General features: G+C 43.5%; 1 protein-coding gene across 1 annotated transcript in view; it reads left to right on the forward strand.

The window, feature by feature from the left end:
- The first annotated feature begins 2,553 nt into the window (after positions 1 to 2,553).
- LOC123257281 (transcription factor stalky-like) overlaps positions 2,554 to 14,162 on the forward strand; it is a 40,595-nt gene continuing 28,986 nt past the window's right edge. Inside the window, exon 1 of the mRNA XM_044715802.1 lies at positions 2,554 to 11,992. Within this exon, the coding sequence (XP_044571737.1) occupies positions 6,957 to 9,044 (2,088 nt within the window). The 5' untranslated portion in view covers positions 2,554 to 6,956 and the 3' untranslated portion in view covers positions 9,045 to 11,992. The remainder of the gene's footprint in view (positions 11,993 to 14,162) is intronic.

Genomic DNA, 14,162 nt, shown 5'->3' on the forward strand with positions numbered 1-14,162 from the left:
GGGCACATATGAAAAATCTCATGTGTTGCCCACTACTTCTTGGGTATGGCAAAAATTTTATGGAGCGCTGTTTTCCACCTCGGATGCTATTCAACACCGTCAGGAGGACCTTAAGGACTAGCCAACACCAATTATTGAATTTTTGCCACGCCCCCTTAGCGCCACCATGGGCGTATGTATTGGGCACATATGAAAAATCTCATGTGTTGCCCACTACTTCTTGGGTATGGCAAAAATTTTATGGAGCGCTGTTTTCCACCTCGGATGCTATTCAACACCTTTAGGAGGTCCCTAAGGACCAGGATTCATCAACTCCTGAATTTTAGCCACGCCCCCTGAGCGCCACCATGGGCGTATGTTTCGACCTCTTGTGAAAGATTTCACCTGATGGTCGAAATTTTGAAGGAGCACTGACATTCAATCTGGATGTCATCCAATACCAGCAGGATGATGCTTAGGACTGGATTGGACCATTTGCAGAATTTTAGCCACGCCCTCCTAGCGCCACCATGGGCGCATGTAATGGCCACACGTGAAATTTCACATGTGATGGTCATTTCCATTGGGTATGGCTGGATTGTTACGGGGCTCTATCCTGCGCCCAGGATGTCTACCATCGCTTTCAGGATGAAGCTAAGGACTGGGAAACACCAACTCCGGAATTTTAGCCACGCCCCCTGAGCGCCACCATGGGCGTACGTTTTGACCTCTTGTGAAAAATTTCACCTGTTGGTCGAAATTTTTAAGGAGCACTGCTATTCACCCTGGATGACATCCAATACCAGCAGGATGATGCTTAGGACTGGATTGGACCATTTGCAGAATTTTAGCCACGCCCTCCTAGCGCCACCATGGGCGTATGTAATGGCCACACGTGAAAATTCACACTTGATGGTCACTTCCACTGGGTATGGCTGGAATGTTACGGGGCTCTATCATGCGTCCAGGATGACTACCATCGCCTGCAGGATGAAGCTAAGGACCGGGAAACACCAACTCTGGAATTTTAGCCACGCCCCCTTAGCGCCACCATGGGCGCACGTTTCGACCTCTGGAGAAAAATTTCACCTGTTGGTCGAAATTTTTAAGGAGCACTGCCATTCAAACTGGATGCCATCCAACACCACCAGGATGATGTTTAGGACTGGTTTGGACCATTTGCAGAATTTTGCCACGCCCCCTGACTGCCACTATGGGCGATTGCATCAGGCTATTTATGGAATTTTTCCATTTTATAGCCACTTCTGTGGGGCTCTTCTGAAATTTTTTCCAGTCTCCCTCTGCAGACCTAATGCCACTGTCTCTCCTGTGATGATGCCATGGTCCTTTTTAAGGACTCACAAAAATTCTTTTGCCTGCCACTATACAGCCCATTTTGGGCTGCTCATTGAACAAACTGTGATATTGTGTATACGTACATCCTTGACGACACCTAACATGGACGACAAGGCTAACTAACTCTAAGGATCTAAGGACTGACGAAGGTATTTACACCCTGGATGCCCCCTATTGGGGCAATTTTATACGATAATCTGTATCTTGACGACATCTCCTGCCATGGTGGATGCCCCCTAGTGGTTCATTATAATTATAATATTAATTTTAGGGAAAATTATTTCCCCCACCAAATGTCACATTTGTCGCCAGATCCTGGCGGCATTATCGTCTCGATTTTTGTCAACCTTGTCAGATCTAGCCAATGTCTTTCCGTTAATTCAAAGGACTCATAATCACACACATAAGCAATTCCACACAATGAGCCTGAAATTATCCATGTCCAAGGAACCAGTAAATCTCAAGTCAGGGAGATTTCTCAAATATTTTCTTTATTTAAATAATTGCCAATCGCCTAATAAATATCGTTACATTTAAAATGCAAATATTCATATATATATTGAGCCATAAAAATTTCCCAAAATCTAATAAGTATCACAATAAAACCCTCTGAGCCAGGGAAATACTCCATTCATGTTAATAATTTGCCAATTGCCAAGTAAACAAATTCTCATTTGAATTTATTCTAAATAATTGAAAAAGTTGCTATATATTTACATATGCACGTTCCGATTCCATTGTTCCCATAGCAAGTGAATGTTCGTACTTTATTTTACTCTGCCAGTCTCCGTGTGTTGATGCGAGCGAACGCAACTATTTTTTCACGTGCTTTATATGTGCTATAATTAATACCGATCCCATTGGCCAAAATCGTTAAAATTTAATATGAAATATTGGCCAACAGCCAAGGGCTGAAAACTAAAAGAAAAATTGAATATTTGTGCAATTTCCCCATCTACAAGTTTATTTAAAGTGCAATATTTCCGTTTCTTTTAGGGGAAAGAGAAGAAACCATAAACATCGGCCGTGCAATTTTATTATTTATTTTTATTTTATTTTTATTTTATGTTATAGTGCAATTTTGGGATTTAATTTTGCCAATTAAATCCCGCAATATATTTATGTCACACATACACATGCTGCTATTTATTTCCCCAATTAAAAACGTGATGGCCGGCATAAGAGAGGATTTAAAGATCGGTGAGTTTAAGAACAAACCTTTTTACTCACACATATTGATTTAACGCATTGCATCAATGGGTTTTAAGGGAGGGAAATTGAAACACTGGGAAATACATACACATAAATCTACCCAAGTCACAAACCATAAAGTATTCACATACTTGGGACTTTGTTGCTAGCATACACATGTTGCTGCCAAAGTTATGCACATATATGTTGCTGCAACAAAACTATTTCCCCTTCCCCCCCTGCCCTCAACTGCACACTCTAAATATTATAAATTGCACACTATTTTACTAATTGCACGCCATTACCTAATATTGCACAATTATTAACACACACTAAACGAATCAATTGAGTCTAATATTTAATGATAACAAAAGGGAAATTAATTCAACATTGAAACACCTACTAATTATTAACATGCCCCGAAGCGACTTTTTATTCATTATTTTTCCTCATTTTGTTATCATTTACTAATTGATAAAACATCTGACACATTTATATGAATTTATGACCCGACTCTTTTTTTTTATTTTATAAACCAATGAACGAACTCTTAAAACAACTTTTCCCAGCTCTCGTCTTGGCAAACCCAAGCTGGTGAACTTGACCAATACTATCCCGCCTTGGCCTGGCAAGCCTTGGCAATTGAATTTTTGATCCTGCAGTTTTTGAATATTATTGAAGAATACTAAATATTTTCTTGAATTCCAGATGTCCCTGCTTTCGGCCTGGCAAGCCGAAGCAAACAATTTATTTTGATCCTTTGGTGGTGGTTTTTCTAGATTTATCTTGTTTAATAGTCTCTCTGCCTCTTGGTCTGGCAAACCAAAGCAGATGAGCTGATCTTGTGAATGATAATGGATGAATTTGGCCATCGCTTGTGCTTGGCCAAAATCTAAATCTCAATATTTTTGCCTAGGTCTGGCAAACCATAGCAAATTTATTTCTTTATCCTTAAGATTTTTCTAGAATAACCCAGTGCAATAATTTTCTGTTTACGGCCTGGCAAACCTAAACAGTTGATAGGATCCTGCAAAGTACAACTATTGAATCTGGCCAGTATTTATTGGTCAAATTTGGAATCCTGAATTTATTTTTGTTTTTCTCCGGTCTGGCAAACCGAAATAATTTATTTTATTCTGTGATGATTTTCCTGCTTTCTGGTCTGGCAAACCAAAAGCAGCTGTGCGAATTCTGCAGTAGCGTTATTTACACTAATTCCGATCAATGAAATGTCAAGTTTGAGTTCCATGAAAATCTGCCAACCCCTTTATTCAGACTGCAGTATGAAACGAATCCTGGATATCCTTGCCTATGGACTGGCACTCCTAGGCAACAAGCCAGATGCTGCACTCTGTTATTTCACGCTTTTGGCCAACTAGTTTGGCCAAATCAGAATTCTTGCCGCCGCCTGTTCCTGCCCGAGATGGCCCTTTTTGGGCAAAACAAGATGAAAGAAGGAAGTCCTGTTGACAGTCAATCCTGCTGTCGCCCGTCAACGAGCCAGTCCCAGCCGCAATTAGCGGCCAAGTCTGGCCAATAATTATGGCCCAATGCAAATGAAGGATGTCCTGCTGACAGTCAATCCTGGCCGTCATCCGTCAATGAGCCAGTCCCAGCCGCAAGTATGCGGCCAAGTCTGGCCAAAAACCTTGGCCCAATGCAAATGAAGGATGTCCTCTTGGCAGTCAATCCTGGCTGTCTCCCGTCAACGAGCCAGTCTTAGCTGCAAGTAGTGGCTAATTCCGGCCATAAATCATGGCCCAATGCAAATGAAGGACGTCCTATTGGCAGTCAATCCTGGCTGTCTCCCGCAAGCAGCGGCCAAGTCCGGGCCATAATTTGGGCCCAATGCAAATGAAGGATGTCCTGAGGGCGACCAATCCTGGCCGCCCATTACCAATGAGCCCGACTCAGCCCCCAATTGTGGCCATGTCGGGCCATCCAGGCGTCCTCCATCCTCTGATGTCTTGGCCTGGAGGGCATCCACCGACCAGGATGCTGAAGATGTTTTGCACTCGCCCTGGATTGGAGATGACCCCCCCCCTGCCTGGATGAGGATGGCCTGTTCTTGAGGGCCCAACGCTGGACATCCTTCTCAATGGACTTTAGATAATTATTTTTCATCTTGTTTGTCTCGCTAAAAGTCCTCCTCCAAATTCTTATCTTGACCAATCTTTGTTTTTTTTTATTTGTGTTCTCATCTCGTAAGAATCACACTGTTTTGTGATTCTTTTAATGTTAGACTTGACTCAAATCTTTTTGTTTTTTATTATTTTTGTTAATTTATGTTGTTTTTAGTTTCTTGTTTTTCATTATAAGATTCATGTAAATCAACTTGACAATAATAATTAACGTAGTTCTTGTTAGGCTAATTGTCCTTGTCGGCCTGCTACAGCGGCAGCCACGGTGCAAAAATGTTGCTCAACAGAGTAATGGGACACCGTGGTCTGCCGCGCCAGCTGGCCGCCTTGGACCCAATTTGGAGGAGGTAGGGCAATAGGGACAACTAATTATTAGGCTAATGAAGGGCATTTCTCTGCTGTCCTGTCATTGCGGAACGTACGCTAAGGAGTGTGCAGCTAATTGTGTTGTGACGTTCCGCAATGACAGGACCACTAGTTTAATGAATTTGCTAGAAATGTATTGCCCCGCTTTTAACGTCTTCTTAGTGTTGTGACTCTATTTTTTTTTGCCCATGTTAAATTTTTTTTTTTATAGAGCACAAAATGGACGAGCGGTGGCGCCAATTTACGAAGTGGAGAAGTGTCCTGTCTAGATGCATTAGTTAAGTTATCATAAGTATGCACTTGACAAATCCATGTTTCCATGTTTCCGTATCCTCAGGCCCGGTTGCTGCGTAGATATATACGGGCTGGTTAACCCATCTGTGAGTGAGTGTTCCTGGCAACTGCTTAAAAAAGACGACCTTAGGGATAATGTTTATATTTAAATTAGGGATAATGCTTATATTTAAATTGTTGAGTTTCTTGATTTTCCACTTTTTATTTTGTCCAAATTGTCTGTTTACATTCTTGACAAGGAAAATCCATTCACATTTATCCCTCTGATCAACCCCAATTTTGCTCAGTGTAGCGTTATCTGACCAATCCTGATCCTCTTTACTCTCTCTCTTCAAGAGAGAGTCTCAGTCAGATCGTCGTGTTGTGTAGTTGGTCGAGTGCGGACGTGCTTTGCGCCCCACTCCTAGTCTCAGTCAGTCAGTCAGATCGTCGTGTTGTGTAGTTGGTCGAGTGCGGACGTGCCTTGCGCCCCACTCTCAGTCACAGTCTCAGTCAGATCGTCGTGTTGTGTAGTTGGTCGAGTGCGGACGTGCCTTGCGCCCCACTCTCAGTCTCAGTCAGGCAGTCAGATCGTCGTGTTGTGTAGTTGGTCGAGTGCGGACGTGCCTTGCGCCCCACTCTCAGTCACAGTCTCAGTCAGATCGTCGTGTTGATCAGTTGGTCGAGTGCGGACGTGCCTTCGCCCACTCCCAGTGTCAGCCCCAGTTTCAGTCCCAGTGTCAGTTGGCCGGTCGAGGGCTAACGTGCCCACGCCCCTTGCCCATTCCCGGCCGGAGCAGCCGCCAGGAGCGCAAGATCGCTATCCTCCGGAGCCTGATTTTCCGCCCGTGCTAGAGCCGCACACGCGCGCAGCAGCCGCGCCGAGGAGCCAGCCAGTAGGCCAGCAGGCCAGCGAGCCGTAAGCTAGCAAGTACCGCCACAGTCAATTGTACTCAGCAGCCATAAGAACATTGTACGAAACAGCCAATTACGTAAAGGAAACAAATAATAATTAGAACAAACAACTACAAAAAAAAAAAAAAAAAAAAAAAAAAAAAAAAAAGGTGTTTCTATTGACCTGAAATTGACCAAAAAATTGACCAAAATTGACCAAATATATATATGTAAAACCTACGAAACACGACTTAAAAAAAAGCGAGACTCTTGACGACATATATATACACATAAAACGACACATATAAAGGCACATAAAACGACATTAAAAAAAGGCATATATCACGACATATAAAAAAGGCAGATTAAATTACATATTAAACGACATATAAAAGGACATATAAAACGACATATAAAACGACACATATATATTTATATATATATACATATAATCTAATTCCCGCCCAGCACATACACATACATATATATTTGGCGCCAATTATTGCGCACCTGTGTGTGTGCCTTAACCGTTTATTCTGCAGCAACGGCATCATCACCAATTTTGGCGGCCAAGTACAGCCACGGCAAAGCATTTTGCACAAAATTAGTCAATTTTTGGCAATTTTGGCGCAATTGGAAGCGTCGCACAAAAGGAGAAGCAGGAGAACCGCTATTCTATTGGGCATTTAAACGGCAGCCTATCCGGAGAGAGGTCCCATTCCTGAGCTAAGAAAGGCGGAGCGAGGAAAACGAAAGATGGCAAAGAGAGGCTTAAATAAGGGTGAGTCAAAGATCATATCATTATGTAGTACTCCCCTCACAACTTCTCTCAGCTCTCTTAATAATGATGCTCTTACTAAAGAGAAAATTGCCAAAGAGAGCAACACTAAAGAGAGCTCTAATAGAAAGAGCACTACTAAAGAGAAGAGTAGGCTCCGCCTCTGTTCTTCCTCCTCCCCTTCTTCCGTCTCTCCCAATTCTAACGGATCTGATGCGCCTCCAATGCGTACTCTCAGAAGCTCTCTTAACAATCCTAAACGCAAGCATAGAAACACTTATGATTCGGTCACTATTAACGACACCAATTCTAATGCTACCTCGCGGCCGTCCTCTAGTAGTGACTCGGCACTCTCTCCCTATTCTAAAATGAAAAAGGTAGAGAAACGGAGAAAGAAAATCCTCATGGCTCTAATTAGATCGCGGGTTGAAAGGGCTAATGCAAAGAGATTACTCTCTGCCTCTGCTGCCCGTTTGATGAGCGACCCCAAGCGTCCCGTCCCTAATGATCCGGGACCAGCCAAGTCTCCTCTTCAACCCGGACCTTCTACTACTGCTCCTTTTATTTCTACTGAAGGGGTCCCCCCTCCCCCCTCTGCTAATATTCAAGCGCCTGTCTTCAAGTGCAATTTCGCACAAAGCTACAACAGGGATAGAAAGTTGAATCTGGAAATGCAGCAGCTACAGCAACTTCAACAACAGCATCAACACCAGCAACCGCAGCTACAACAACAAACACCTAGTGTAGCCAATAATACCATTGTTGACGACCCGATGACTGGTGTTGATGGCCCCGTTGGCAATATAGATGGCGCCAATGTCAATCCCATCTCTGTGCCAACTCTCAACGCCACTCCTACTGTACCGTCACCCTCCTCTGCTGTAGCCCGTCCTGTTGCCCCCGCCGTTTCCTTGGCCCTGGTTCCTTCCTCTACTTCGACCAATTCTACCAGCCAGTTAGCCCAATGCTACAAATGCCAAGGCTTTGGGCATTTCAAGTGGCAATGCAAGAACAACTTTTCTTGTATGAAATGCGCCGGCCCACACCCAACTCATGTTTGTAGAGGAAAGAGAATAGTCCCCGCCAAGTGCATCAACTGCAATGGGCCTCACATTAGCAGCTATAGAGGATGCCCCAAATACATGGAAATTAGGCAGCAGCTATTTGGGAGTCAGCCTTCCCACTCAGATGGCTCTTCTAGACGCTATCAGGGCAGATCTCAGAGGATTAGCAGTTCTCAGGCTTCTAATGCTAACTCAAGATCAACTCCTAGGACTAATGTTAGGCAGCAAAGTAAACAGCACCAGCGCCAGCAACGTCATCAATGGCAACACCAGCACCAGCATCATCAGCGTCAGTACAGACGTCAGCCAGGGCGACAGCAGCCCCCACAGAGGACAGGTAGCCTCAACTATTGGCAGCCACTGCAGACTTATGACAGGAACTCTAATGGCCAGGCCAACTCTAGAAGTAGTCAGAATCCCAGCCAGCAGCAACAGGAACAGCCTCAAAATAGGATTGTCAGGAATCCCTTTAGAAGAAATCAACCTAACAACTCCAATGCCTTTGGCTTAGCTAGCCGACCAAAAAACCCCGCTGAGGCTCACTTGTCCCGATTCCAGGCTAAACTTAGGGCCGAGCGAACCGGAAACTTGGCTTACGCTCGTCAGCAGCGCTCTCCTACTCAGGTCACTCCTAATGCTAATCGTGGCCAGAGCCAGAGCCTTAGCCAGCAGAAGGGCAATTATGTGGAAGTCCAAAACAGCCAGGTGAACAAAATTCAGCAGAATTATGCCCAGCTCCTGAAGCTGCACATTAGGACTCAGGCCAGACTAGATAAGTTAGAGAACTTATTTAATAAACTCTTTAATAAGCTGCTAACCTCTGCGGGCATTGCTACGGCTAGGGAAGCTTCGCCTGACGCCCCCCTTGGGAAACGCGTCAAGAGGACTCGCTCTCATGCAAAGGATCATAGCGACTCTATGATTGCAGCAGGATTCTTTTCTGGCTCCATCAATGATTCAATAACGGAGGCGCTATTTGCTGATGGCCCACTTTATGTTTAATCTGCAGCTTGCCCAAATTGCTATCCCCTCACTTAAGGCTGTTTTTGAAGGGGCTCTGGATACGCTACTCCCTAGTTGGCAGCCAGCTGCATTTATCCTTTTTCTTATTGGGCCGTATTTACTCCAAATATTACTAATCCTCCCGAAGTCCAACTCCTCCATTGTCCTCACTAATAACAGATATGCTTCCTTCCGAGCGACTTTTGGACGAATTTGGTGATCCCGATTTTCACTTGGTATGGTTGAAAACGTATGGGACACTATTTTCCACTGTGGACGTCCTCCAACACCTTTAGGATGATGCTGTGGACCAGAAAATGCCAATTGTTGAATTTTTGCCACGCCCCCTTAGCGCCACCATGGGCGTTTGTATTGGTCACATATGAAAAATCTCATGTGTTGGCCACTACTTCTTGGGTATGGCAAAAATTTTATGGAGCGCTGTTTTCCACCTCGGATGCTATTCAACACCTTCAGGAGGACCTTAAGGACTAGCCAACACCAATTATTGAATTTTTGCCACGCCCCCTTAGCGCCACCATGGGCGTATGTATTGGGCACATATGAAAAATCTCATGTGTTGCCCACTACTTCTTGGGTATGGCAAAAATTTTATGGAGCGCTGTTTTCCACCTCGGATACTATTCAACACCTTCAGGAGGACCTTAAGGACTAGCCAACACCAATTATGGAATTTTTGCCACGCCCCCTTAGCGCCACCATGGGCGTATGTATTGGTCACATATGAAAAATCTCATGTGTTGACCACTACTTCTTGGGTATGGCAAAAATTTTATGGAGCGCAGTTTTCCACCTCGGATGCTATTCAACACCTTCAGGAGGACCTTAAGGACTAGCCAACACCAATTATTGAATTTTTGCCACGCCCCCTTAGCGCCACCATGGGCGTACGTATTGGGCACATATGAAAAATCTCATGTGTTGACCACTACTTCTTGGGTATGGCAAAAATTTTATGGAGCGCTGTCTTCCACCTCGGATGCTATTCAACACCTTCAGGAGGTCCCTAAGGACCGGGAAACACCAACTCCGGAATTTTAGCCACGCCCCCTGAACGCCACCATGGGCGCACGCTTCGACCTCTTGTGAAAAATTTCACCTGACGGTCGAAATTTTGAAGGAACGCTGCCATTCAATCTGGAGGTCATTTAATACCAGCAGGATGTCACTTAGGACTGGATTGGACTAATTTCAGAATTTTAGCCACGCCCTCCTAGCGCCACCATGGGCGTATGTAATGGCCACACGTGAAAATTCACACTTGATGGTCATTTCCACTGGGTATGGCTGGAATGTTACGGGGCTCTATCATGCGTCCAGGATGACTACCATCGCCTGCAGGATGAACCTAAGGACCGGGAAACACCAACTCCGGAATTTTAGCCACGCCCCCTGAACGCCACCATGGGCGTTCGTTTTGACCTCTTGTGAAAAAATTTCACCTGTTGGACGAAATTTTTAAGGAGCACTGCTATTCACCCTGGATGACATCCAACACCAGCAGGATGATGCTTAGGACTGGATTGGACCAAATGCCGAATTTTGCCACGCCCCCTGCCTGCCATTATGGGCGATTGCATCAGGCTATTTATGGAATTTTTTTTCCATTTTATAGCCACTTCTGTGGGGCTCATCAGAAATCCTTTCCAGTCCCCCTCTGCTGACCTAATGCCACCCGTATCTCCTGTGATGATGCCATGGTCCTTTTTAAGGACTCACAAAAATTCTTTTGCCTGCCACTATACAGCCCATTTTGGGCTGCTCATTGAACAAACTGTGATATTGTGTATACACACATCCTTGACGACACCTAACATGGACGACAAGGCTAACTAATTCTAAGGATCTAAGGACTGACGAAGGTATTTACACTCTGGATGCCCCCTATTGGGGCAATTTTATATGATAATTTATTTCCTGACGACATCTCCAGCCATGGTGGATGCCCCCTAGTGGGTCATTATAATTATAATATTAATTTAGGGAAAATTATTCCCCCACCAAATGTTACATTTGTCGCCAGATCCTGGCGGCACTATCGTCTCGATTTTTGTCAACCTTGTCAGTTCTAGCCAATGTCTTTCCGTTAATTCAAAGGACTCATAATCACACACATAAGCAATTTCACACAATGAGCCTGAAATTATCCATGTCCAAGGAACCAGTAAATCTCAAGTCAATGAAATTTTTCTAATATTTTCTTTATTTAAATAACTGCCAATTGCCTAAAAATATCATCATATTTAAAATGCAAATATTCACATATATATTGAGCCAAAAAATTGTCCAAAATCTAACAAGCATGATAATTAAACCCTCTGAGTCAGTGAAATATTCCATTCATGTTAATAATTTGCCAATTGCCAAGTAAACAAATTCTCATTTGAATTTATTCTAAATAACTGGTAAAAACTGCTATATATTTATGTACATATGCACGTTCCGATTCCATTGTTCCCATAGCAAGTAAATGTTCGTACTTTATTTTATTCTGCCATGTATGATCAGTCTCTGTTTGTTGATGCGAGCGAACGCAACCATTTTTTCCACGTGCTTTCTATGTGTTAAATTAATGCCGATTGATGGCCAAAATCGTAAAACTTTTAATGTGAAATATTGGCCAACAGCCAAGGGCTGAAAACTAAAAGAAAAAATTGAATATTTGTGCAATTTCCCCAGTTAAAAACATATATCTAAAGTGCAATATTTTCTTTTCTAGGGGAATGAGAAGTAACCATAAACATCGGCTGTGCAATTTTATTATATTTATTTTATTTTATTTTATTCTGTGTCAAAGTGCAATTTTGGGATTTAATTTTGCCAATTAAATCCCACAATATATGTATGTCACACATACATACACATGCTGCTATTTATTTCCCCAATTAAAAACGTGATGGCCGGCTTAAGAGAGGATTTAAAGATCGGTGAGTTTAAGAACAAAACCTTTTTTACTCACACATATTGATTTAACGCATTGCATCAATGGGTTTTAAGGGAGGGAAATTGAAACACTGGGAAATACATACACACATAATTACCCAAGTCACAAACCATTAAGTATTCACATACTTGGGACTTTGTTGCTAGCATACACATGTTGCTGCCAAAGTTACGCACATATATGTTGCTGCAACAAAACTATTTCCCCTTCCCCCCCCCTGCCCTCAATTGCACACACTAAATATTATAAATTGCACACTATTTTACTAATTGCACGCCATTACCTAATATTGCACAATTATTAACACACACTAAACGAATCAACTGAGTCTAATATTTTATGATAACAAAAGGGAAATTAATTCAACATTGAAACACCTACTAATTATTAACATGCCCCGAAGCGATTTTTTATTCATTATTTTCCTCATTTTGTTATCATTCACTAATCAATAAAACATCTGACACATTTTTATGAATTTATGACCCGACTCTTTTTGTTTTATGAACCGATGAACGAACTCTTAAAACAACTTTTCCCAGCTCTCGTCTTGGCAAACCCAAGCTGGTGAACTTGACCAATATTATCCTGCCTTGGCCTGGCAAGCCATGGCAATTGAATTTTGATCCTGCAGTTTTTGAATATTATTGAAGAATACTAAATATTTTCTTGAATTCCAGATGTCCCTGCTTTCGGCCTGGCAAGCCGAAGCAAACAATTTATTTTGATCCTTTGGTGGTGGTTTTCTAGATTTATCCTGTTTAATAGTCTCTCTGCCTCTTGGTCTGGCAAACCAAAGCAGATGAGCTGTTCTTGTGAACGATAATGGATGAATTTGGCCAACGCTTGTGCTTGGCCAAAATCTGAATCTCAATATTTTTTGCTTATTGGGTCTGGCAAACCATAGCAAATTTATTCCTTTATCCTTAAGATTTTTCTAGAATAACCCAGTGCAATAATTTTCTGTTTACGGCCTGGCAAACCTAAACAGTTGATAGGATCCTGCAAAGTACAACTATTGAATTTGGCCAATATTTATTGGTCAAATTTGGAATCCTGAATTTATTTTTGTTTTTCTCCGGTCTGGCAAACCGAAATAATTTATTTATCGTGTGATGATTTTCCTGCTTTCTGGTCTGGCAAACCAAAAGCAGCTGTGCGAATTCTGCAGTAGCGTTATTTACACTAATTCCGATCAATGAAATGTCAAGTTTGAGTTCCAAGAAAATCTGCCAACCCCTTTATTCAGATTGCAGTATGAAACGAATCCTGGATATCCTTGCCTATGGACTGGCACTCCTAGGCAACAAGCCAGATGCTGCATTCTGTTATTTCACGCTTTTGGCCAACTAGTTTGGCCAAATCAGAATTCTTGCCGCCGCCTGTTCCTGCCCGAGATGGCCCTTTTTGGGCAAAACAAGATGAAAGAAGGAAGTCCTGTTGACAGTCAATCCTGGCTGTCTCCCGTCAACGAGCCAGTCCCAGCCGCAAGTATGCGGCCAAGTCTGGCCAAAAAATCATGGCCCAACGCAAATGAAGGATGTCCTGTTGACAGTCAATCCTGGCTGTCTCCCGTCAACGAGCCAGTCCCAGCCGCAAGTAGCGGCCAAGTCTGGCCAAAAAATCACGGCCCAATGCAAATGAAGGATGTCCTCTTGGCAGTCAATCCTGGCTGTCACCCGCCAATGAGCCAGTCTTAGCCGCAAGTAGCGGCTAATTCTGGCCATAAATCATGGCCTAATGCAAATGAAGGATGTCCTATTGGCAGTCAATCCTGGCTGTCACCTGCAAGTAGCGGCCATGTCCGGCCAAAAATCATGGCCCAATGCAAATGAAGGACGTCCTATTGGCAGTCAATCCTGGCTGTCTACCGCAAGCAGCGGCCAAGTCCGGGCCATAATTTGGGCCCAATGCAAATGAAGGATGTCCTGAGGGCGACCAATCCTGGCCGCCCATTACCAATGAGCCCGACTCAGCCCCCAATTGTGGCCATGTCGGGCCATCCAGGCGTCCTCCATCCTCTGATGTCTCGGCCTTGAGGGCATCCACCGATCAGGATGCTGAAGATGTTTTGCACTCGCCCTGGATTGGAGATGACCCCCCCCCTGCATGGATGAGGATGGCCTATTTGAAGGGCCCAACGCTGGACATCC

The sequence above is a fragment of the Drosophila ananassae genome, chromosome 3L (assembly GCF_017639315.1).
Source record: "Drosophila ananassae strain 14024-0371.13 chromosome 3L, ASM1763931v2, whole genome shotgun sequence".
Classification (NCBI taxonomy): Eukaryota; Metazoa; Arthropoda; class Insecta; order Diptera; family Drosophilidae; genus Drosophila; species Drosophila ananassae.